Below are 27,003 nucleotides of genomic sequence, written 5' to 3' on the forward strand. Positions count from 1 at the left end.
ATACAGTGGGGCAAAAAAGTATTTAGTCAGCCACCAATTGTGCAAGTTCTCCCATTTAAAAAGATGAGAGAGGCCTGTAATTTTTATCATAGGTATACCTCAACTATGAGAGACAAAATGAGAAAAAATATCCAGGAAATCACATTGTAGGATTTTTAATGAATTTGTTTTCAAATTATTGTGGAAAATAAGTATTTGGTCAATAACAAAAGTTCATCTCAATACTTTGTTATATACCCTTTGTTGGCAATGACAGAGGTCAAAGGTTTTCTGTAAGTCTTCACAAGGTTTTCACACACTGTTGCTGGTATTTTGGCCCATTCCTCCATGCAGATCTCCTCTAAAGCAGTGATGTTTTGGGGCTGTCGCTGGGCAACACGGACTTTCAACTCCCTCCAAAGATTTTCTATGGGGTTGAGATCTGGAGACTGGCTAGGCCACTCCAGGACCTTGAAATGCTTCTTACGAAGCCACTCCTTCGTTGCCCTGGCGGTGTGTTTGGGATCATTGTCATGCTGAAAGACCCAGCCACGCTTCATCTTCAGTGCCCTTGCTGATGGAAGGAGGTTTTCACTCAAAATCTCACGATACATGGCCCCATTCATTCTTTCCTTTACACGGATCAGTCGTCCTGGTCCCTTTGCAGAAAAACAGCCCCAAAGCATGATGTCTCCACCCCCATGCTTCACAGTAGGTATGGTGTTCTTTGGATGCAACTCTGCATTCTTTCTCCTCCAAACACGACGAGTTAAGTTTTTACCAAAAAGTTCTATTTTGGTTTCATCTGACCATATGACATTCTCCCAATCCTCTTCTGGATCATCCAAACGCCCTCTGGCAAACTTCAGACGGGCCTGGACATGTACTGGCTTAAGCAGGGGGACACGTCTGGAACTGCAGGATTTAAGTCCCTGGTGGCGTAGTGTGTTACTGATGGTAGCCTCTGTTACTTTGGTCCCAGCTCTCTGCAGGTCATTCACTAGGTCCCCCCGTGTGGTTCTGGGATTTTTGCTCACCGTTCTTGTGATCATTTTGACCCCACGGGATGAGATCTTGCGTGGAGCCCCAGATGGAGGGAGATTAGCAGTGGTCTTGTATGTCTTCCATTTTCTAATAATTGCTCCCACAGTTGATTTCTTCACACCAAGCTGCTTACCTATTGCAGATTCAGTTTTCCCAGCCTGGTGCAGGTCTACAATTTAGTCTCTGGTCTCATTTGACAGCTCTTTGGTCTTGGCCATAGTGGAGTTTGGAGTATGATTGTTTGAGGTTGTGGACAGGTGTATTTTATACTGATAACGAGTTCAAAAAGGTGCCATTCATACAGGTAACGAGTGGAGGACAGAGGAGCCTCTTAAAGAAGAAGTTACAGGTCTGTGAGAGCCAGAAATCTTGCTTGTTTGTAGGTGACCAAATACTTATTTTACCGAGGAATTTACCAATTAATTCATTAAAAATCCTACAATGTGATTTTCTGGATTTTTTTTTCTCATTCTGTCTCTCATGGTTGAGGTATACCTATGATAAAAATTACAGGCCTCTCTCATCTTTTTAAATGGGAGAACTTGCACAATTGGTGGCTGACTAAATACTTTTTTGCCCCACTGTATGTGGAATACATTGAGAGTATTTAAATACTTTACATTGTTGAATGAGGAGGTATGGACAGATGCATATATTACGTATAACATGTATATGGCAGATATGTATAATATATAGATATGTGTGTACTATAAACAGATATGTATGGCAGATGTGTATAATATATATATATATATATATATATATATGTATGTGTGTACTATAAACAGATGTGAGTAGACATTCACAGAGCTCAGGAGTTCAGCAGTCTTATAGCCTGTGGTATAAAACTGTCTCTGAGTCTGGTGGTCTTGGTCCGGATGCTGCGGTACCGTCTGCCAGACGGCAGCAGACAGAACAGATTGTTGCTGGGGTGATGGGGGTCCTTTAATATCCTACCGGCCTTCTTCCTACACCGCTGGGGGTAGAGGTCCTCCATGGATGGCAGCTCCGTCCTGGTGATGTGCTGAGCAGTTTTCACCACCCTCTGTAGAGTCTTACGGTTGAGGGCGGTGCAACTGCCATACCAGGCGGTGATGCAGCCAGTCAGGATACTCTCGGTGGTGCACCTATAGAAGTTGCAGAGTATCCTGGAGTCCGTATTGAACTTCCGCATCCTGCGGAGGAAGAAGAGCCGCTGTCGAGCCGTCTTGGATATGACCCTGGTGTGATGTGTCCATGTCAGGTCCTCACTGATGTTTACCCCGAGGAACCTGAAGCTGCTGACTCTCTCCACAGGAGTCCCGTCGATTGTGATGGGTGTGTGTGCCTCTCTCTGCCTCTTCCTGTAGTCCACAATCAGCTCCTTTGTTTTGCTGACGTTGAGATGGAGGTTGTTGTCCTGGCACCAAGATATCAGGGCTCTGACCTCCTCTCTGTATGCCGTCTCGTCGCCGTCTGTGATCAGGCCGATGACGGTCGTGTCGTCAGTAAACTTGATGATGGTGTTGGAGCTGTGTGTAGCCACGCAGTCGTGCGTGAACAGGGAGTAGAGGAGAGGGCTGAGCACACAACCCTGAGGGGCTCCGCTGTTGAGGGTCAAGGTGGAGGATGTGATGTTCCCCATCCGCACTGCCTGGGATCTGCCCGTTAGGAAGCTCATGATCCATGAGCCCAAGGTCCCTGAGCTTAATGATGAGCTTGGAGGGCACAATGGTGTTGAATGCTGAACTGTAGTCAATGAACAGCATTCTCAAACAAGTGCTCCTCTGGTCCAGGTGGGAGAGGGCAGTGTGTCATCCGTGGACCTGTTTGCTCTGTAGGCAAACTGCAGGGGGTCCAGTGAGTCAGGGAGGGAGGAGGTGATAAAAGTTTTGACTAACCGCTCAAAGCACTTCATGATGATGGAGGTGAGTGCAACTGGGCGGTAGTCATTGAAGCAGATGGGTTTTGTCTTTTTGGGGACAGGGACAATGATGGACTCTTTAAAACATGTGGGGACTACAGACTGGAGCAGTGACCTATTGAAAATGTCTGTGAACACATCTGCCAGCTGAACTGCACACACCTTGAGAGCACGGCCAGGGATGCCATCAGGTCCAGGAGCCCTGTGTGTGTTGATCCTTTTCAGAGATCTACGATCGATGGAGGAGTCATCTGAGAACCTCTGTAGGTGGCATGAGCCTGAGTTGAAGCGGAAGTCAGTGGTGTAGAGCAGTGGTAACCAACCTTTTCAAGCCCAAGATCGCTTTTTATTCCAAATTGTAAACTGAGATCTACCAATCCGATATCTTCCAAAAAACCCACTTACATTATCTGTAAGCCTTTTAAAATCTGGTTGATAGTTAGTGATTGCCAGTCTGAGGCAGACATGTGGACTCGAGTCACATGACTTGGACTTGCGTCTGACTCGAGTCATGATTTTAATGACTTCAGACTTGACTTGATCAAATTCGGCATGACTTGCAACTCGACTTGGACTTGAATACTATTAACTCGGACTTTGCCTCTTTTACTTGTAATGACTTGACATGTCTCGAGTCAAAAACTAAATTTCCTGATCATGGACATCCTTCCCTGCAATGCGAATTTGCGAAGCCCCAAAGACCGTACGAGAGCCCGTAGGCAAGCGCGAGCGATGCAATCATGTGGCGGATTTTGGCCTTTTGGATTGGATCTTAACCAACGTGATTGGATAATCCCCGGTTTTCCCCTCATTAATATTCACGATTTTCCCGGATTTCACTTCAGAAAATATGCAATTGCGCCGCGAAGGGAAGCCTAGTCGAGAGCTGTCCAGTCTCTGGCTCTCTCTCTCTGGGATAGGCGCTCTGTCTCTGCATGACCCTTATAGCAGAACACCAGATATTACAGTGTTAAGGGTGAAATGTTGCTTTACACATTTCAACACTTAATACTGTCACCTTGATTCCAATTTCAGATACCTGTATTTGCCTAACTGAATTAGTTTATAGAGAGAACAACATTTTGACTAAAACTAGACTAAAACTATGAAGGATAAAAAGGACTAAAATGTGACTAAAACTAATAACCATTTTCGTCCAAAGACTAAATCTAAAATAGCTGCCAAAATTAACACTGACACACACACACACACACACACATACACACACACACACACACACACACACACACACACACACACACACACACACACACACACACACACACACACACACACAAATGAGAAAAAAACAACCCTCTCATTGCACATGTTAGTTCTCACTCTCACACACACACACACACTCTTACATTTTGGAGGCAACACCTGAGAAAAAAAAAGGTTCACTTTTCATTTTCCCGATGTGAACCGTAAAATAACTGCCCCTATTTTTCTCTCTCTGCTGTTTTTGTAATGCAGATTAAACATTTTTTATTGAAATATTAAGTCTCACTGTATTTAAAGGAAATTGTTTACGTACTGTAATTGGCATGCTCAAGCACTGCTTTCAGACATCCACTCAGCTCATATGCCTCTGGTCAAGGCGCTTTACTAACTTTATGGTCACATTGGTGCTTTCCATGCTAAAACAATTCAAACCCAATATTCACTCTCACTTCTTTTCTAAGATACTTTGAAGGTCTTAGGGCGCATGTGTATATCGTAAAAATTTCAATACAGAAACATTGAACCTATTTCAATCTGGAATTTCTAAAATTAGACTGTAGATTAGATTGATATGTTCAAATTATGATCGATAGTCTAATAATTGCAATATTAAGTGAAGAGTACATGATGACTTGTTTAGGACTTGAAAAAGATCGGGACATGGACTCGACTTGGCTTTGATGTGACTCAGACTTGGACTCGACTTGACCTTCTCTGTCTTTACTTGGGACTTGACTTGGACTTGACTGCTAAGAGTTGGGACTGACTTGTGACTTGCCAAACAGTGACTTGGTCCCACCTCTGGTCTGAGGCAGTCAGTAAGATATGCGTCAGTCATACGAGTTCTATACTTGGATTTTATTATTTTCATTTGTGCAAAGGCCATTTCACATAAGTATGTGGAGCCAAAGTAGGCCTTCAGTTTAAGCGCGCATGACACAATCAGTGGATACCGCTCTCTACTCACGAGAGACCAAAAGTCCTGGTCTCTTGCTCTGGCCTTCAATTCAATATCGCTTTGCATTTCAATAATCTCCATGTCAACAACCATAGGTAATGTAAACACCTCCTGCATTTTAACTGACAGCTGTTCAATGTCAATGCTGAGGAGAGCGTTTGATACAAAACCAACTACATGCCCCATGTCTTGTACCTCCACAAATCGAGCGCCAAATTCTGATGTCAGTTTGTTCAAATGGGCACAGAATTGTTCAGGATGAAAAGCGGTTTTGTCTGTGAGGTTTTGTGACACCTTTTCAAGATTTGGGAAGTGTGTCAGCCCCGCATGTCTTAACTGAGTGGTCCACAAACTGAGCTTCACTTTGAATGCCTCCACTGCACTAATCATGTGACCAAGCTCTCAATCTTTCCCTTGCAATTCTCGGTTAAGGTCATTGAGTTTTGCGGTCAGATCGGTAAGGAACCCCAAGTCCAATAACCAAGTATCGTCGGACAGCTGCTCATACTCCTGTTCCTCGACTTCAGAAAACTGATGATCTCTGGCAGCAAATCCAGAAAATGCTGGAGCACCTTGCCCCAACTGAGCCACCTTACATCTGCGTGAAGGATCAAATCTCCATATGCAGAGTCGAGTTCGTCCAATAAAGACTTAAATACACGGTGCTGAAGCGCTTTTGCGCAAATTGAATTGACTGTTTTAACAACAACATTCATTACATGTGACATGTCAATTGCTTTAGCTGCCAATGCCTGTTGATGTATCACACACTGATAGTTTACAAATGGTGGAAAGTCTGGGTCTTTTCTGCACAACGCGACGAATCCTGAACGAACACCGATCATCGCCGCTGCCCCATCGGTTGTGAAGCACACTATTTTATGAATGGGAATCTTGTACTCGCGCACAAAGTCCTTGAATGCATTGTACACGTCCTCACCCCTGGTTCTGTCTTTCAATTGGATAAGGGCCAGAAAGTCCTCCTTGACAGTCAAATCCGTGAAAACCATTCAGACAAACACACTTAGCTGGGCTGTGTCTGTGGCGTCGGTAGACTCGTCAAATTTAATTGAAAAGTATTCGGGGAAAGATAAGTCTTTTAATACTTGCTGGGATACATCTTCGGACAATGACTCGACTCGTCTGGCTACTGTTGGTGCACCAAGTGGTACACTTCTTATCCTTGTTTTTATGTCTTCTTTGTTTTTAAAATCAGCAAACAAGACGTCAGCTGTAAGGCTCATTGCTTCTTTGATCAACTCACCATCCGTAAATGTTTTTTTGTGCTTAGCCAAAATATGGCTAACCAGAGGTGGGACCAAGTCATTGTTTTGCAAGTCACAAGTTAGTCTCAAGTCTTTGTTTTCAAGTCCCGAGTTAAGACAAGCAAGTCTCGAGTCAAGTCCCGAGTCAAGACCGACAAGTCTCAAGTCAAGTCCCAAGTCCTACCCTTTGAGTTTCAAGTCTTTTCGAGTCCTTTTAACAACAGAGAAATAATATTTACACAAATCATGTATGCTGTTAAGATCTCTATATATTTATCAAACCAACAACATTGTTCAAACACATCTGAAATAAACAAAGGCAAATGTAATTTCCACAGAAAGTGCTGACGTTGTATTTCCATTGCTTATTGCACTACAACTGTCTCAAAAGATCCTCATTTTTGCAAAACACTCTTGTGTGTGTGTGTGTGTGTGTGTGTGTCTGGAAGGGGACTAGATGTGAAGTGTCATGAACATGACAATGAACAGAGTTGTGCTTTTCTATCTCAGAGCCCTATGCTGCATTGCATTTGCAAAAGATCAAATTGGCCAAAAGTCTGTCAGTCATTTGTGAATGATGGGGACGTAGTATGATGCCACCATGGCTGAAAACTCTCTCCACTGGAGCACTAGAGGCAGGCACTGCCAAGACTCTGGTGGCCACTCGGAAGAGTGGAGGAAGAGACTTCATGTTCAGTGCCCAGAACAAAAGGGCGCTCTGTCCTTCGACTGTGTCTAGGTAGTGATTAGCTGTAGTGCTGGAGTGGTCCCAACATCCTTCTTTTGCCTCTTATGGTATGCAGCAAACAGCCCTTCTCCTTGTCCAAGGTCCTCTTGCTCTTCTTTATCAACCAGAGGCACAGGTTGCTCAGTCTCTGCAGCATCTTGCAGGATCAATTCTGGAAAAACATTTAACAGCAGAAACAAAAGAGCCCTTATTACGTTGGTGTTGGTGATACAGTGTTAGGCTGAAAAATGCAATTATTGATGCTGTCAATAAGATCAGACTACGAGAAAAAAAGTTGCATTGAAGTCAATAATGTTTACCTTTAACTTGTTGTGCCACCTCTGCCTTGATGTCACGATTGAGGCTGGATCCAAGGCGGCTGCTTTGAGGTAGACTGGGTCTGAAAAGGGGGCAGTGATCCCATCTTGAGTCCCGGCCATTTTTACGTTAATGAAGATCCCAAGAAATCTTTTGTTCAGGGATGCCTGGAGACTTCCGACCAGGCCGCTCAGGAAACGAACTTGAGGCTTCAGCTTCTCAAGGTGATGATTGAGGGACAAGACGGATGGAACAACTGCACTGATTGTGACGACCTTCTCTCCCTGTGTCAAATCAGTTGCTTCTCCAAACGGCTTCAAGATGTCCACCAACTCCTTCAACAGATTCCACTCGCGTGGTGTGAATGACAACTCCTTATGCCCAGCCTTTTTTAGAATGTCACAGAGCTTTAGATGATCACACTGGAGAACTGCCTTTACTTGCCTCAGTGTTGAGTTCCATCTTGTGTTGACTGCAGCAGGGATGCCTTTCTGTTCCCCAAATTCACTATCAAACACATCTTTGAATGTTGTGCTTGTGTGCAGCAATGAGCTAAGTTTTGATAACTTGGAAAGAGAAGGACGTGCCACTTTTGTTTCTTTCAAACCTTCTCCCACCACCAGCTGAAGAGTATGCGCAAAACACTGCAGGCGCTGTTTCTTTGCCATAGCAGCATCTACCGTTTGCTGTTCTTCCAGGGTTGAGTCACACCAGAGATCAGGGTCATCAAGATGATCTCCATCATCATCCACTTGTTCACTGGGGAAGCACACAGTGAATGCTTTTCGCATGTTAGCAGCATTGTCACTAATAATGTAGTCCAATTTATCTTTGATGTTGTATTCATCGCATATTGACTCAAATTGGTCATAGATTCATTCAACTGTGTGTGAGCCTTTGAAGCGATTGCAGGCCAAGAGATTTGTATCTAGCTGTATCCTCTCTTTAGCTGTCTCTTTCTCTATCCAGTGGACAGTAGAGCTGTCACTTTACGTCCGAGAATCGATTGTACAATTGATTGGACCGACCAACACACGTTTCGAAAACGAAAAGAGGGAATTGATTTTTTACTAAATAACTTATTTTTTAATGAATCAAAGAAATAAAAAATATTTTATTTCATTATTATTATTATTATTATTATTATTATTATTATTATTATTATTATTATTATTATTATTATTATTATTATTATTAACATAACTCACAAACAAGCAGAAAAGAAAATAATTCCGAAAGTGCAGTAGGCATTGCGAGGGCTAAAAAGTATATTCCCACCAATTGCATGCACCGGAAACAGCCTGATAGTGTCAATCGGCTGCTGCGGCTTAGTGTTTTAACAACAAATGGAGGGCAATGGCGAGTGATAACCCCTTATCACATGAGGAGTTCGATATGGAAGCACTTCGGATTTTGGGCAGAAGGCAAAACTATGGAGAAGGACAAAGTGGTATGCAAACTGTGCGATCGTGAGTTCCCATATCACAACAGCACTACAACTATGAGGGGGCATAAAACACAGCCAGTTGCAATCAATAATCAAGTCGGACAGTATTGCATTACTGATAGCCTTCTGCTGTGGATGACTCATGCTGTAATGCGCTACACGACTGTCCAAGAATTGTGAGATTGAAGGCTGTTGTGGTTCATCTATGATGCTTCTACTCATGTGGTATTCTTCAAATCTGTAACAGGTAAGCATATAAAACAGATGTAAGAAAGTCCCTTATAGCCACACATAAATTGCATTTGAAACTATCTCCTCATATATCAATGCTAACATTGTGTTAATATTTATTTCTGTATTATTATGAATTGTATTGTATACTGTAAGATTGTGTTTGTTTTAACATTACATTGATAAAATACATTTCCATTTTCAGTGTACACTTACTATATTAATTTATACTTTTCCTGCTTTACCTTGCCATCAAGCAGCCCTTTCCGACAGGAAACTGAAGTATGCTTGTTAATTCACTCTCACAGCACACCTGATTCCATTGGCAAAAACAGCAATTCTACCTGCAACACACAGAAATTGCTGGTCTACTGCTGGCTCAATGATTAAGTTTAATTGTGCTATTCTATGTCTTCGTTGATAGTTCAGCTTTGTTGTGATTTACCTAAATTACATAAACGACCTCAATGAGGCAGAATAGACTAGCAACTCCTTCGTGCTGCAAAGTAAAATAGCCATTTTTGTCAATGGAATCTGGTGTACTGGAGAGAGTGAGATATACTTAGTTTTCCTATCGGAAAAAATTGTCTTGATTGACCTTGATTTGACTAGGCTTGCTTTAGTTTTGCTGCTGGCAGCAGCCTACTGTGTATGATCCGCTGACTTGCTGCTAAGTACATACAATCTCGCTTCAAAAAATCCTAAACTATCCTTTTACAATACGAGTATGGATAAGTTCACTATTTTGCACTTTGAGCCCCATTTCTGGTTTGTCTAGGATGAAATAGTGTGTTTGACACCGACATTTTAACGATTGGTCCCCCGTGCTTCATGTAAGGGCATTCATAAAGCGGTCTTTAAATCAACCTTGAACGTTCGTTTTCAAAGATGTGCAACTCACCGAGTGGTCACTGGTTAGTGGTGATGCTCCAAAACGAGTGTCTTAGCGAAATACAGTTTCTGTCGTGTTTAATTTGACATTTTGTATTCCAAATATCAAGCGGAAGTTAATAGCCTCAGTAGGGCTGTTTTCGACTAAGGATTTTCATAGTCGAATCTGATTCGTCAGATTTTGCCGTAGTCGACTGATAGTCGAACCTTTTTTTTTTCAGATAGCAGCTAGATCTTTATATTTTTCCGTTTCAAACAAAAGAGCTCAAAAAACATGGTAGGTGTGAAACAAATACCTTTATTTATTTAAAGCCAGATGAACGAAACTGGGCATATTAAACATCAGAACAGTTCACATAAAATCGGAACAAAATGGCTTCAAAAACAACAACGTGCCAAAACATGCCTTTATCGCTCAGTTAAGAACCTATTTCTTGGCTTTCAATTCACAGTTTACACTCGGGAATCGGGATAAAATAAATAAATAATTAAACTTATCGCAACAGCCTGGAACTAGTGCAAAATGACATAACACTTCTTTCCAGCCCTGGCCCTTTAAGCTCCCATCGCCTGTCCATCTCCTCGGACAGCGTAGTCTTGATGATATTTGTGGTTCGACTGTCGTCCGCATGCACCACCAAATGTCTTTTTTAATATTCATAAGCATGGGGACAGTGGCAGACAGGGATGCATTATTTTCTTGGGACAAAAGCTCTGTCAGAGTGATCATTGGTTTAAGCACAGCGACAATGTCCTCTGCTGTGCGCCACTGTGATGTGGATAGCTCCAGGTCACGATCGGACCGTTTGCTCACACTGTCATCTGTGAGCACGGCTGAAACTGGCCCCTTCTGTTCGATCAAGCGATCGAGCATCAAATAAACAGAGTTCCAACGGGTGACAACATCCTGCATCAGTTTATGCTGAGGAACATTCTGTTGTTTCTGTTTATCTTGAAGTGCTGTGGTGGCCTTTGCGCTTTTTTTGAAATGAGAAACCAAGCGCCTTACAGCAGCAACAGTGCGGCAAATGGGGTCCTGCTTCAGAGCGCTGTTTATGCAGAGTTGTAATGTGTGGCCCGCGCAGCGCACCCCTTTCATATTTCCCCAGGAGGGCTGCTGGACCAACGGGTTGGTGCACGCAACCGTGTTTGCTGCGTTGTCATGCACCACAGAAACGATCTTGGTACTTGGAATGTCCCACTTGCAAATTATCTCCGTCAGTTCCCGTGCAATGTGATCGGCTGTGTGACAGTCCTACATTTTTTTGGTTTCTAAAACAAAACTCTCCAGTCGCCAGTCTCCAGTGATGAAATGTGATGTGACTGTGAGATAAGCCTCCATCTGAAGTGAGGTCCAGATATCAGTTGTGAAACTGACAGCTTCACAGTCCTGTATTGTCCTGTATATCTCTGACCGTGTCGATAGATATTTTGTGTGCACGATATCCATCACCGTAGCTCTTGTAGGGACGGTGTAGCCTGGCTCAAGTGTGCGCAAGAGTTCTTTAAATCCCCCACCCTCAACAATGCGCACAGGCCTCATATCAAGTGCCACAAACTCCGCAATCTTTTCAGTAATTTCCCTTTTTCTCTTCTCTGAAAGTGGTGGTCTCAAATCGAGTTTTTTTTGCGTTAATCTCGGGGCCGCCGCTGATGCAGACGTGCCGGCTGAGTTGTCGTCATGACACTGCGGTGTAACTGTAAATGATAGAATAATATAACAATAATATTTTAATGCCTGTATTGATAAAAGAGTGGTAGAACTGTTTGTTTGTTTGTAAAGTTAACAAGCCTTACCCGCTTCAAATGATATGCCATGTTGGTTGTCGTCGTGTGATATGCAAGAAGCTGCTCACACAACTTACACTTCACTTTCTTCGGGTCATCTTTAACCTTTTCAAAATAGTTCCACACTTTTGATGTCTTTTTAGTAGCCATTGTGAGCCAATAAATCCGTAAACACTAACGATCCTGTGTGCTGCTCACCTGCGCTCATTTGGATTGCGCAACTGCAGTGGGTGTGATTTATTAATACCGTAATAAGCTAAGACTACCAACGAACAAATCATTGGAACTCTTTATTAACAAAAAAATAGACTTAACTTTTATATAACAAAAAAAGACATTCTATGTAACAATTAATGCTCGGCAGCCACGGGCACCCCATATAGTCAGAATGGTATGGTCTTTGTTGTATAACAAAATTTTACGAAGATCCGACTACGAGGTTCATAGTCGAATCAGACCTCTCCAAATCGAATCGTCGAATAGTCGAATATTGGAGGTCAGTCCTAAGCCTCAGTGAAGTATCTGAAAACATAGCTAGTTCCACAATAGCAAATAACACGGACGGAATACAAATATTTCGCCAATATATATTTTTTTAAACAACTACTAACACCACTTACCACTCGGTGAGTTGCTCATCTTTGAAAACGAATGTTTAGGGTTGTTTTAAGGACAATGTTATGAATGCCTGTAGCCAACCTTTCTGAAGCAGGGGGTGATTCCAAATTAGCCAAAAGCTGGAGACTGGACCAATCGTCAACATTTCTATTTCATCCAAGACGACCCAGAAAGGGGGCAAAGAACAAAATAGTGAACTTATCCATTAGATAGAATCGGAGGATGAAGCCCTCTTTATTGTCACATACATGCACACAGCAGAGCACACACAGTGAAATTGGTCCTCTGCATTTAACCCATCCTAGTACTAGGAGCAGCGGGCAGCTATCATACAGCGCCCGGGGAGCAATGGAGAGAGGGGGGGGTTGGAGGTGTCCGGTGCCTTGCTCAATGGCACCACAGCAGGGCCTAGGAGGTGAACTAGGACCTCTCCAAGTACCAGTCCACTTTCCATATTTCAAGTCTGTTCGGGGACTTGAACCGGTGACCCTACGATTCCCAGTCCAAGCCCCTACTGACTGAGCCACTGCTGGCCTTTTTAATGAACCCACAGGAGATACCGTTTAGCGTGTTCGTAAGCCAAGGTGACGTTTACAGTCTCATTGATATGTAGCTAGCTAGCAATTAGCCGATAAGCTAGTGTTGGCTTTCATTCAAAACTTACCGTTCTTTGTGCAACTTCAAATGTCGAACGAAGTTGGAAGTTGGAAGTTGTCGCGTCTCCGTCTGTTATCGTCGTCCCGCATGTTTTACAGACTGCAGTTCTTTTTTTGTTGACCACCTCAAAGTTTTTAAATCCAAATGAAACTACCGTGGTATCATTGTTGCCCACTTGGCGCCTTATAGTTTGTTCCGACTCATTAATTGTCCAGTACTTTGATTGGTTGGATGCTGTCCGATCAAAACAACGTGGCTCTAATTTGATTGGATGTCGTGCCACACACACGTTACGCACACAGATGCACACAGGTGCAAAGAGAGATAGCGCGGTCTATGTCAACACACTTTTTAATCTTTGGGTTTGGGGAAAGTAGCAAGTCTTTTCGAGTCAAAAGGGGCAAGTCCAAGTCCAAATGCGAGTCACTGATGTTAAAGTCCAAGTCAAAGTGCAAGTTCTTTTAGATTTTGCCAAGTCAAGTCTCAAGTCATCAAATTCATGACTCGAGTCTGACTCGAGTCCAAGTCATGTGACTCGAGTCCACAACTCTGGCTAACTCGGAAGGACGTTTCGGTAGCTGCCTTGCTCTTTTGTTGTAGGCGCAATGAAAAGCGACTGCTGTGCTTTTAGTCCTCTTTTCAGTTCATCAATTCTTTTTGATCTTAATGCGCTGTTGAGTAGACATGAGTCTTTGAATTTAGCATGGGTGCGAGCAAGAAATTCATATCCATATCAATATTAACTGTTAGTTAAGGTTGGCAGAACTTGGCAGTTTAAAGTTACTACTTACTCAAGATGTCCGTTAGGATATGATTTTTTTTAACCCCGCCCACAATTGCATGCAGCCTCAGCATAGACCTCAGTATATCAAATAACCAAATGACCTATGCGTGATTCAAATCAACAAGCCAGAGCTAGGTCTAAAAAGCTTGTTAAAACAACCAACCAACTAGAGCAGGGGTGCCCAAATACTTCCCGATGGAGGGCCAAAATTGAACGTGAGGGGAGGGCCGAGGGCCAAAATGATAATTTTGCAGTACATTAAGTGTACGGTAAATATATGAGTGCAGTACATTACGTGTGTAAGTTAAGCATACGTGTGCAAAATAAACACTATATCACAAAGTCATTTTGAAAAATGAATTGCACTGTTTACTGTGTTTCACATTTAGGTCAATAACATTTCATAACATCGATCTGGCTTCTTTAAATTAAAAAAATAACTGAAGCACTATGAAATATTTGTGGACAGGTGTGGAACATTACCAGTCCTTGGGCCTACCATACTCCCAGGTGACACAATGGGGGCCTAGGGCAGGCCTACATATTCTGCCTGTAGTAGTCCAATCAGTGGGAAACATGAAGCCTGTTCTTGGTTTTTAAAAGCCTCTCAATATCAGGTTCAAGCTGACTAACTGACAAAGTGAGAATGTCATGTAGGTGAGAGTCAGATAAAGCATTCCTCAGTTTGGACTTGTTAAGATTCATAAGGCTGAAAGCCTGCTCACAGACATAAGTACTTCCAAAGAGGGATAACATAACCTGGGCATGTTTGCGTATCTTGCCATATCTGTGTGCGGGAATAGACCTGTAAAAATCTTGTAAGGAAAGCTCTCTGAACCTGCTATGGAGGTCTGAATCAGACTGAAGTTCCAAAAGTTCCATTTGAAGCTCCTCACTGACTGCATCCACATTCACAGAAAAAGGTTGAGCAAACAGCTCAAATGCTGTTGTATTTCCACGAAAATCTTCAAAGCGATGGTCGAACTCCACCTCAAGATTGTTGAGAATGTTGAGGTATTTTGGTGTGTCTTCCTCCATCAACCCAACTTCTCTGAGGCTGGGGAAATGTTCCAAATTTCCTGAAAATACAGACACAAAGACAAAAGCAGCAATGTAAGATTGCTGCTTTTCATGAAATGAAATGAAATACCAATCATCAATCAAATGGTGGGCAGGGGATATATTTTGTTTTGTTTATGGCTGCAGTAGACTATGAAAAGCAATACAACTACTGTTTTGGATTTAATGCCTGGTTTAGTGGTTTTAAAAAGAACATCTATTTTCCACCAACACAAAGTATACATGCATCACAAACAATATATCTATGATAGCATGGTTGTGACAACAAGCGTAATACATTGTTTTATGTTCAATAAAATATTAAAGTTAGATCTCACCTTTTGAGAGATGTCTGCTAAGCAGCTGGAACTTTTGCTTGAAGGCTTTGACATGGTCATACATCTGCGTGATCATCTGGTCTCTCCCTTGGAGCTGAAGATTGAGGATATTCAGCAGCTCTGTGATGTCCACAAGAAAAGCCAGGTCTGCAAGCCAGTGACTGTCCGTGGGCACTTGGATGTTGTTCGTCTTCATGGCTTGAAACTCTCTTATTTCCTCGCGCAGATCAAAGAAACCCCGCAAAACTTTCCCACGGCTCAACCACCGCACCTCCTGATGGTACAATACATCACCATACTGGGCATCCATCTCATCAAGCAGAGCTTTGAATTGACGGTGTGAGAGGGCCTTTGAGCGAATATTGTTGACAATGGCGACGACATCCTGCATGACGTTTTTCAAGCCCATGTTTTTAGCGCACAGTTGCTCCTGATGCAAAATACAATGGTACTTTAAAATCGAGCCACCAAACTCGGAGACCTTGTCCGACACAAGTGCAGTTAGCCCTGCTCGCTTACCGACCATGGCGGGGGCTCCATCAGTCATGATGCCAGATAGGGTTTCCCAGTTCAAACCGTTCTTGTCCAGAACTCGCTCCACTGCCATAAAAATATCCACACCTTTTGTTGTCCCTTTCAATGTTTCAAGGCCCGCTAGTTCTTGACACACTTCAAAGTCCTCATTGACGCCTCGCAAAAACACCAGCAACTGTGCTGAGTCGGACATGTCGGTGCTTTCATCGCACGCAATGGAGAAGGCAGAAAAGTGACTTGCTCTTTGGGCTATCTGACCTCGAACGTCTTCGGCCATGTCCTCAACGCGGCGGGTGACAGTGTTCCGTGACAGGCTAATTTGAGAAAACACACGCATCGGATTTGGACACACATCTTGGGCAGCAATTGTCAAACACTCCTTGACGAAATCACCCGCTGCAAAAGCTCTCCCACTTCTCACGATTGCATTGCTAATGCGATAACTAGCCCGAGTGGCATTTTCTTGTGCAGTCGACGGCTGAAGTAGAGTTCGCTGCTGGGTGGTTAGCTTTGTTAGCAAGTCTGCTAACTTGACCTTGCAATGTTCTCCAGTGTACTTTGCGAACTCAGCCGCATGCTTAGTTAGATAGTGACGGCGAATGTTGTATTCCTTTGAAACAGCGACCCTCTGCTTACATACCAGACACACTGCATTGGAATCTACCTCGGTAAAAAAATAGTCCTGTTCCCAAGTTTTTTTTAATTTTCGTTTGTCTGTGTGCCACAGCCTACTACGCTCCATCCTTGAATCCTCTCACTCACTGGTCTTGGGCGTTATCGGGTAGCTAGGAGCTGACTGGAGCTCAACAGCGCCATCCTATGGCATTATTTGGTAGTGCGCCAATAAATAATTTTCAACGAGAACTTCCGATCGTTTATGGTGGGACAGTGCGGGAAGGCACGGGCCAAATTTAATCGGTCGCGGGCCAAGTGAACTAGAGCATGAACATTTTTTTTTTTTTTACAAAATGTGAAAATGTAGGGATCGACAGTGAAGGCTTTGAAGATCGACCAGTTGACCGCAATCGACCTGTTGGTTACCCCTGGTGTAGAGGGTGAACAGGAATGGTGACAGCACAGGGGGGGGGTTAGGGAATGGTGGAGCTGTATGCCTCAACATTGGCATACAGCAGGTCCAGTGTCTTATTGTTCCTAGTGCCACCGGTCACATACTGGGTGAAGTTTGAAAGGCTTTTGGAGACTTTTAAATGGTTAAAATCTCCATTAACCATGATAAATGCACTGGGGTGCTACGTAGGGTGACCAGGTAGGGTGGCCAGACGTCCGGCTTTAGGCCGGACAGTCCGGCTTTTCAATGCCCTGTCCGGCGTCCGGACGCGTATTTGTCCTCCTTCGTCAAGAAGGAGCTGAATGAGCTTCTGTCCTCTCTCTGCTCTAAATCACCTTCCACCTATCTGCTGGGAGATTTTAACATCCACGTCGACTCCACCAGCTGCAAGTTTGCCGTAGAATTTCTGTCACTTCTGGACTGCCTCAACATAACACAGCATGTCCAGGGCTCCACCCACTCCAAAGGTCACACGCTGGATCTAGTCTGCTCCACTGGTGCCCTCCCCTCTCACCTGCAGTGCCTAGACCTGGCGGTATCAGACCACCATGCCATCATCTTCACCATCCCCAACCCCCTGCCCAGGCAGCGCCCCGGGCGCACAATCACCTTCAGGGACACCAATCAGTGAGTGCATCAGCCCTATCAGACCTTCTCACAACCCACATGACCCCGGCTCTCTCCGACACTTCGCCAGAAGCCTTGGCGGTCCGCTACAATACTACCCTCTCTCTCAGCCTGGACTCTCTGGCTCCCCTCAGAAGCCGGAAGGTGTCTTTTCCCCGCCTGGCACCATGGTTCACCTCTGATCAACTGGCCTGACTGTCCACCGTCTGGCCTTGGTGGACCATGTGAGGTCCTACAAGGAGGCTCTCTCCAAGACCAAGACCACCTACTACTCCTCCCTCATCACCTCACAACAAAATCACCCCAGATCCTCTTTCTCCACCATCAACCGACTGCTCCGCACCCTACCTGCCACGCACACTGCTGAAGCTCCTGACCTGTGCTCCAAATTCCTCGACTTTTTACAGGCTAAGGTGATCTCCATTCATCAACAACTCCTGGTGCCCGCCCCCTCCCCTCCGCACTTGACCCTGACACAGGAATGCACACTCCCAGCTCAACCCCTCAATCCCCGATGCTTTCTCTCCTCCTTCTCCCCAGTGGATGTTCCACTGGTCTCGAAGCTGGTGACCAATGCTAAGGCCTCCACCTGCTCCCTTGACCCCATGCCCACGGTGGTGGTCAAGGCCTGCCTTCCCACCCTCTCCTCCATCATAACGGACATCATCAACTCCCCTCTGTCATCTGGAAGCTCTACGAACCCCTACAGTCAGCCTACAGAGCACATCACAGCACAGAGACCGCCCTCCTCAAGATCACTAACAACTTCCTTCTCACTGCTGAATACGGACAAATCAGTATTCTCTTCCTCTTCGACCTCTGTGCGGCCTTTGACACCGTTTCTCACACAGTCCTCCTGAAATGCCTCTCCGACAACCTTGGCATCACTGGTACAGCTCTGTCATGGTTTCAGTCCTATCTCTCAACCAGGCCTCAGTTTGTCAGCATCAGCAGCTCATCCTCCCCCCCGGCCCCAGTCAACCATGGTGTCCCCCAAGGCTCCGTGCTTGGTCCCCTACTTTTCACGATTTACATGCTCCCCCTTTGCCAGATCATGCGTCACTTCGGTCTGTCATAAGCTGATGACAGCAAAACCACTCAAACTCAACAGTAAGAACACTGAGCTCATGGTTGTGGCCCCCAAGGCACTGCTCCGGAAGGTTGGAGATCTCCTCCACGTGGACGGCTGTTCCATCTCCCCGTCTCTCGAAGTCCGTAACCTGGGTTTTATTCTTGAATCCACTATCTCATTTCAGTCACATATCAAATCCGTCACCAAGTCCGCCTTCTATCACCTCAGGAACATTTCCCGTCTCCGACCATCACTCTCTGATTCCGTGGCCGAGATCCTCATCCATGCATTTGTCACCTCCCAGTTGGACTACTGCAACAGAGACGTGTTCGGGGTTCCCAGTAAAGCCCTGGACAGGCTTTGCAGAACTGCAGAACAGGTATGTGCAGAACTCGGCTGCCAGGGTGCTCACTCACACCAAACACTTGTTGCACATCCCGCTGATTGCTGCCGTTTAGTGGTGGGTAGTTCAGGGGCAGTAGGGAATTTAAAATACATATGCTACTAACACGATAAAAACGCAGCAATACATAATAAAAACACACATAAGATCCCTTAAAAAAGGGCCCCGTCACATCCCCCCATGACTAAAAGTTGGCAGTCTCTGCAACAGTTTTTATGGTCTGTAGCTTGCTGGTGGCACTCCCACGTTAGGCCTTGCTGAACGTCGTACTGGTTCCTCCTCTTCAGCAGCACGTATTGCAGGGGCAGGGGAAAAAAAAGAATAGGTGCCTCTATATGCCTCTCTCCATCTGGTAGTGGGGTTGTGGGCTTTGGTTGCAGCGGAGAGCCTATACACAGTTTAAAAGAGTTCCTATGCAAAACCTTCCCCCTTCCTCCCCTCAATGGCCTCAACCTCTACACTAGTCCTGTGTTTCCCACTGTGGCTAGTATAAAGTAAGGTTTGAGGTCCCAACCACCATGTAGCTTACCCTGGCCTTCTCTATTACTGTTCCGGACCCAAACTCGCTCACCTGTAAGTAAGGGGGTAGCATTTGCTTTTTTGTCATAGCGACGTTTCGAATGTTCAGCAGCTTTACTCATCCTATTGTGGGCTACGTCGTAAACATACATTAGTTTCTGATGATGGTCGTGTACCCAGCCTACCAACCCACTCTGTGGTTTCTCCTGGATGACACCTAACCCAACATCTACGGGGAGTCTGTGGTGCCGGCCGAACATCGGGTAGGAAGGGGAAAACCCTGTGGCACTATGTGTTGTGTTTTTGTAGGCTTGCAACAGCTCTGGTAAATACTCTGGCCACCTACTCTGTTTTTCAGCCTCCAGGGTACGAAGCATGTTAAGGAGTGTCTGAATCATACGCTCTACCCGTCCATTACCTGCAGGATGGTATGGGGTAGTCCTGCTTTTAGCGACCCCGTACAAATCACAGAGCTGTTTCATAAGGTCACATTTGAAACTTGGACCTTGGTCAGAATGAAAACGAGAATGGCAACAAAAAGTCTGAATAATGTGGGACCAAATAGCATATACTGTAGTTTCAGCTGTCTGATCATTAGTGGGTACAGCCCAAGAGTAGCGTGTAAACATGTCTGTCATGACCAGAATATTTTGGTAAGGGTCACTCGGCCTATTGACGGAAAGGAAATCAAGGGCTACTACCTCTAAAGCAGGGGTGGGCAATTTTTACAAGGGGCCACATGAGAAACCTGAACTGTGTTGGAGGGCCGAACCAATGATAACTTGAACTTAATTCTGGTCAATATTCATTTTCTCCCATTGTGAAAGCAGTAAATTATATATTTTTATTAGCTGCTACTGGTTATCAGAAGAATAAGGATATTCTGTAAATATTTATACAAATATATGGAATTGTGGTGTAGGTCAAATAGGAAAATACTCCTATAGAAGTAATAAACAGTAAAAACATCATTTTATTTTTAACTAATCTTCACAAACACTGAAAATGTGTTTTGCAGTATGTTAAAGATATGCAATTGATCAACTATACAAAAAGCAATACATGCTTTTAATTTGTTTTAGTTCATTTTACTGTTCAGTGAGAGAAATCCAGTCTGGCTTGGGCTTGAAAAAGTGCATTGAAATCTGGCTGAATGTCTGAGGTGGATATGCGAAGGACAGCTGAGAGGTGTTCATCAGTGATAGAGGATCTGTATCTGGGTGTTGGAGTTCATCACTGAGAATGTCTGTTCACATGTGTAGGTAGATCCAAAGAGGACTACAATCTTCTGAGCATGCCTCCTCAGGTGTGGAAAGTTCCCCTCTTTGAGAGAAGAGTAAAAATCCAGCAGTGAGACTGACTTAAAGTGCTCTGCCAGAAGTTTGTCACACTGCAGCTCAATGAGTTCCATCTGAACATCACTTGGGTGCATTATCCACACTGCAGGTGAAGGGAGAAGAAACCAAGTGCATGTCAGTCTCAACTGTTTTGAAGTCTTGAAATCGCCTTGAAAACTCACCATGCAGTGCTTCTAACATGGATGAGTACCTGTGGAGGTGATCAGCTGATGGTGCGGCTTCCCTCAGTGTTGGCAAGTGGGTGAGAATGTTGTCCTTCATTTGGCTTGAGAGAAGCTGCAACTTTCTCATGAAAACCTTCACTGCGCTGTACATTTCATGCACAAAAAGGCCCTTGCATTGCAGTTTGAGATTTAGTTCATTCATTAGTGATGTCACATCAACAGCAAAACCAAGGTCTACCATCCAGTCTGCATCTGAAAGCTGTGAGATGTCACACACAGAACTCTTGAATCTCCTCTCTCAGGTCCCAGTCATTTTTCAGCACTTTTCCCAGGCTGAGCCTCCTGACAGCTGTGTGGTAGCTTATGTTACGATGTTCAGTCTCATTTTCCTCCAAAAGTGCAACAAACTGTCTGTGATTCAATGTTCTTGCCCTGATGAAGTTAACAATTTTAGTTACAACATCAACAACATGGTTCATTTTTAACACTGACTTACACACACCTCCTGATGTATAATACAATGCGAAAATGTCAGAGGGGATTTTGCCCGGGGTGTAATTCCATGCAGAACCGCCACTGCCCATTTGAGTCCCAATTTGTCCAAACATGCCTCCGTGAACAAATCATTCCCAGTTGTTGTTCCTTTCATTGACTGCATGGCTGCCAGCTCCGCCGTGATTTTGAAGTCTGCAGTTATCCCACGTAAGAAGCGAGTAGCTGGGCAGTGTCACGTACATTGCAGCTCTCATCCAAAGCCAGAGAAAAATAGTCAAAGTTGACCGCTCTGTTCTTCAGCTGAAGCTCCAGATTTCCCGGGATGTCCTCAACCCTCCTCGTTACAGTGCGTCGGGAGAGGGGCACGCCCCCAAATGCGCCCTTTTTCTCCAGGCATGTTAGTGCTGCAGAGTCCACCAAACACTCATTAATGAACTCTCCTTAAGAAAACGGCTTACTTTCTCTGGCGATTTTGTGGGATGTGACAAAACTTGTCCTGACAGCCGCATCTTTGGGTGTGCAAAGTTTTGTAAAAAGTTCTTGTTGGTTTTGCAGTTTAGCTAGCAAAGCATCCGACTCCCTTGAGCGTTCTTCATCAGACAACTTCTTGTATCTCTCCTCGTGTTTGGTCACATAGTGGCGATTCAAATTGTAATCCTTTAACACAGCGATCTGTGTACCACAAACTAAGCACACCGCTTTACCCTTGACCTCTGTAAATAATATTTAGCAGTCCATGTCTTGTTGAAAACGAGGCATTCGGTGTCAACTTTTCTTTTTTTGGTGTGAGCTAACATTTTGAGGGCTAGCTGGCCAGCATCACTTGTCTCTATTCACACACGCACGTCATGGACGTATAATACGCACGTGCGTCCAAACATAAATAAGAAAAACATGTTTTTCAAAATAAAAGCAACACACTTGTATAGCATGAACGGCATAAATATTTTTTCATTCATGTTCTGATTGACCTCACGCGGGCTGGACAGGGACGCCGAAAGGGCCGGATGTGGCCCGCGGGCCGTTAGATGCCCAGGTCTGCTCTAAAGGGTAAGTGACAACAACAGGGTTTAAAGGGGCCCTGGGTTCTAACATGTCCTTCTGGAGGCTTCAAAGAACACACCCAGACTGGAAACCCTTCAACTCTTTCTCCATGTCGACCCAAAACAAGCGGCGTCTCAAGGAAGAACAATGTCCTCTCCACTCCGGCATGTGCAGTGGCTTCAAGATGTCGCAGCCACACCTCTTGACGCTTATGACTTGGGCACATAATCTGGAATATTTGCTCATGGGTGTTCTTCTTCCTGGCTCACTGCTGCCAACATGATCTCACCCGCAGTGCTGGTTGACGGCTGCTCTGGTGGTGGGCAAGCTATAGGGAACCGGGAGAACGCATCCGCATTTGTGTTCTCCCTCCAAGGACGGTACTTGACCTCCAAGTTGAAAGATGTGAGCTGCGCTGCCCAGCGCTGCTCCCCAGCGCTGCTCCCCAGCACCCAACTTTGCAGACTGTAAATGAGCAACAGGGTTATTGTCCTTGTATACGAGAAAATCAGTTCCGGTCAGGTAATCTTTCAACTTTTCTGTAATTGCCCATTTCAGGAGGAGTTTCAATTTAAAGGAGCTATAATTAGCATCATTACGCTCTGTTGGTTGCAAGCTCTGACTAGAATAAGCAATCACCCGCTTCTTACCTATTGACCTGAGCCAATACTGCTCCCAACCCTTGGTGACTGGCATCTGTATACAGAACAAACTGCTTGGAATAATCAGCATAGGCTAGAACTGGGGCCTCGGTTAGTGTTCTTTTTAAAGGCGTCAAAGGCCGTTTGAGCCTCTGTTGACCAACTAACAAAGCGGGATCCAAGGCGCTTGTCATTTGGTATGCCAACCACGATCGAGTTTAGTGGGCGTGCAACCTTAGAAAACTCGGAGACAAAATGCCTGTAATACCTAGCCAGTCCTAAAAACGCCTTAAGTTCTTTGGCTGTGGTGGGGACAAGCCAATCAGCAACAGCAGATACTTTTTCGGGGTCTGGCATAACTCCTTGTTTGTTAACTACGTGCCTTAGCAATTTCACTTGTTGCCGAAAGAGTTTGCACTTGTCCGGCTGAGGTTTCAGGCCATGTCCCCATAGGCATTCAAACACCCTCTCCAGGTGTTTGAGGTGCGTGGCAAAGTCAGGGGAATAAACAATAATGTCATCCAAGTAGACGAGCAGGGAGTCTGATTTGGCCACTGAGGCACTGTTGCATTAGACGCTGAAACGTTGCTGGGGCATTACAGAGGCCAAAGGTCATCCGCTGAAACTCAAATAGACCCAAGGGGGTTGTAAAGGCAGTTTTCTCACGGTCCTTTGGGTCCACCTCTACTTGCCAGTAGCCACTGGCGAGATCCAAGGTGGAGAACCACTTAGACTGGGTCATGGAGGTGAGTCTCTCCTTGATTCTAGGAAGAAGATGCTTCCTTGTGAGTCACAGAGTTCAGCTTTCTGAAATCGTCACAGAACCGCCAGCTGCTATCTTTTTTTCTCACCATAACAATGGGGGCTGCCCAGGGGCTGGAACTTTCAGTAATTATGCCATTTTGCAACATACCTGCTAACAGAGTTCTCATGTTTTGGTACAACATGAGTGGTAATGGTCTGAACCGTTCTCTTGTGGGGGTAGCGTCTCCTGTGGGGATGCAGTGCTTGACCGCACCAGTCTTTCCAAAGTCCTCATCATGGGTGGAGAAAACTTTCTCCCACTTCTGCAACAGAGCTGTTAACTGACCTTGTTCATCTGGAGACAGGTCGGGCCGATCAGCCAGTTTCAATGCTTCAAATTCCTGTTCCTTCTCCAGCCCATCACAGACGTCCACCAACCCCACCTCCACTACACCATCCGTACCAGGCATCAGACTGATGTCACGTGCCCCATGGATGTCGCCTCATTCACCTGGAACAGCTTTCCTAGCTTCTGGTAACAGCCTATGGATACAGGGAAATCATGCAAGTTACAAATGCGTATGGGGAGTCGGCCTTGTCGTACCACAGCTATGGTTCTAGCTGCGGAGATGGACCCAGGTTCCTTTAGTGCCTCCACAATCCCGTAGTAGTCACGCCCTTGCACTCCAGCTTTGGCACTTCCCCAGACTACCACTTCACTCCTGGCTGGTATGATGACTCTTCGACGACTGGCCAGACATGACCCAGGAAACCATCCTCTGAGGTCACTTCGGTCCTGCGGCACACAGCAAAAGCGGTCTTCCAGGCATTCTGAGACTTAGGGTTCTGACAGGAGAAAGACACTGGACCATTGTGCTTATGGAAGACGGCATCCCAGCAGGCTTGCTTCATGCCTATGATTAGGGGGTTAGATGAAGACTCATCATTAACAATAAACCCTCCCTCTGGTCAACCTTGTGGCCCTCAAAATCAAAGTCCATAGTCACATATCCCACACAGGGGATACGGAGACCATTGGCAGCTTTAAGTTTTATCATGAGCAGGCAGTTCTTTAATGACATGCTCTGGAAAGTACTGGATAAACACACTGTGCTGTATCAATGTGGTATGTGACCCTGTGTCTTGCTAACCAGTCATTCTAACTCTGCTCATCTCAACTTCAACATGTGGGCATTGCCCAATTAATTTTTCACTTGGCCCACTTACTGCTTCTTCCTGACCTAACCCTACCGCTTGAGCCACAAGGGCAAGGCACATCAGTTTAAAGGTGCTCCTGGCTGGCTACTGTCCCTGCAAAAGAGAGCGACGTGGCCTTCTTGGTGGCAGCGTCTGCAAATGGGCTTACCGTCAGCTGACCACAGGTTGGAGGGTGCAGGTGGCTCCCGTCGCCGGTCTGGCTCTTGCTGTGGGACATAACTGGTTCGCCTTGGTGGGCTCCTTGGTCTGAGCTCTGGGATGATTTCCTTGGTCCAGTCTTTAAGCTGGTCCTTCAGTTCGGTCATGATCTGTTGTTTAAGCTCTGCCTTCCAGTCTGCCTTCTGTGGGTGAGAATTAACGTTATTTGCCCCTTCCACAGCTCTACATGTTACATCTGACCATTTGGGTCTGCATCCCTCCTCCTCGAGCAGTAGGGCGTCCCGTTGCAGGGCATCAAAGGTCACATCAGGGTGTTGACGGGTATATCTTCTCAGTGTTTGTGTTAAAGATCCCTCCTCCAGGCCGAGCAGGAACTGGTCTTTAAGGTGCTCAATGATGGGGGCTCTGTCTGGGTCGTGCTGCAGCAGCCTGCAATGTAGGTCCCTCAACCTGAGAACATAGGATTGAAAAGGTTCATCTGGTTTCTGCCAGCACCCTTAAAACTATGCTCTAACCACCGACACTGGGGCCCGCACTTGGTAAATGCCATCTAGGGCTGCAAAGATTCTAGCAGTTGTGTTACGTTACGTTCTTCCTCGGTCAACATATTGATTTGCCTCTTAGCTACTCCTGTCAACGCCCCCATTAAAACATCCACTTTTTGTAGTTCTGTCTCACCAGCATACTGTACAAGCCCTTGTACCTGTTCTTTCCAGTCCCCATACTTAAGGTCTGACTCTGGACCCCCAAACTTTGGAACCCATGGTGCACAAGGGAAAACAGGCATCATCATTTTTAAACTAAAACAAAAACCCCAGATAAAATACAATAAAACCAGGGATAAAAGCAAAAACTGAAAACCTTGGTTTCAACTCTGCTCAGGCACCTGATCCTGCCGACAACGCCTGAAAATCCGTCTGTGGCGAGGTTAGAAATGAACTAAAATTAAAATAATGCTAGAATAGTTGCACACAATGCCACCTAGGTTTTAAAAAGAGACTAGGGCTCTGCTTAAAAAGGCTACAGAGGTTCTTTAAAATCAGGGGTGAGCAGAGTTAAAAAACCACAGATCACATAAATGACCAGCTCTCTCAGCTGCACGTGCCCGACTCCACCTCCAGGTGGATCACAGACTTCCTGTCTGACAGGAAGCCGCATGCCTCTCCGACCCCCGGACCATCAGCACTGGTTCCCCTCTGCTTTTCTCCCTGTACACCAACAGCTCACCTCCTGTCACCAGTCTGTCAAGCTCCTGAAGTCCGCTGACGACACCACCCTCATCGGACTCATCTCTGGACGGGACAAGTCTGCCTACAGGTGGGAGATCGACCATCTGGTCACCTGGTGCAGTGACAACAACCTGGAGGTCAACGCTCTCAAGACAGGGGAGATGGTTGTGGACTCCAGGAAGAACGCAGCTCCACCCGCCCCATCCCTCTGTGTGACTCCCCAGTCACTGCTGTGGAGTTCGCTTCCTGGGCTCCATCCTCAGCCAGGACCTCAAGTGGGAGCAGAACCTCAGCTCCCTCCCCCAAAAAGCCCAGCAGAGGATGTTCTTCCTGAAGCAGCTGAAGAAATTCAACCTGCCAAAGACGATGATGGTGAACTTCTACTCCTCCATCATGGAGTCCATCCTCACCTCCTCCATCATGGAGTCCACCCCCACCATCCCTCCACCCCACCAACATGATGCATTACATTAATGAACACAATGTAAAATATATC

The 27,003-nt window shown here is 45.3% G+C and overlaps 2 protein-coding genes across 3 annotated transcripts in view; one reads left to right on the plus strand and one right to left on the minus strand.

The window, feature by feature from the left end:
- Window positions 1-27,003, plus strand: part of LOC134870905 (caskin-2-like) — a 109,407-nt gene that overhangs the window by 45,710 nt on the left and 36,694 nt on the right. The gene's annotated exons all lie outside the window — the stretch shown is intronic.
- Window positions 14,102-16,680, minus strand: LOC134870487 (general transcription factor II-I repeat domain-containing protein 2B-like). Its single transcript, XM_063892671.1, has 2 exons — window positions 15,232-16,680; window positions 14,102-14,913 (listed from the first exon to the last, which is right to left on the minus strand). The coding sequence occupies exons 1-2, from the start codon at window positions 16,505-16,507 to the stop codon at window positions 14,399-14,401; spliced, it is 1,791 nt and encodes a 596-aa protein (XP_063748741.1). The 5' UTR covers window positions 16,508-16,680; the 3' UTR covers window positions 14,102-14,398.

Source organism: Eleginops maclovinus, chromosome 10, assembly GCF_036324505.1.
Source record: "Eleginops maclovinus isolate JMC-PN-2008 ecotype Puerto Natales chromosome 10, JC_Emac_rtc_rv5, whole genome shotgun sequence".
Lineage (NCBI taxonomy): Eukaryota > Metazoa > Chordata > Actinopteri > Perciformes > Eleginopidae > Eleginops > Eleginops maclovinus.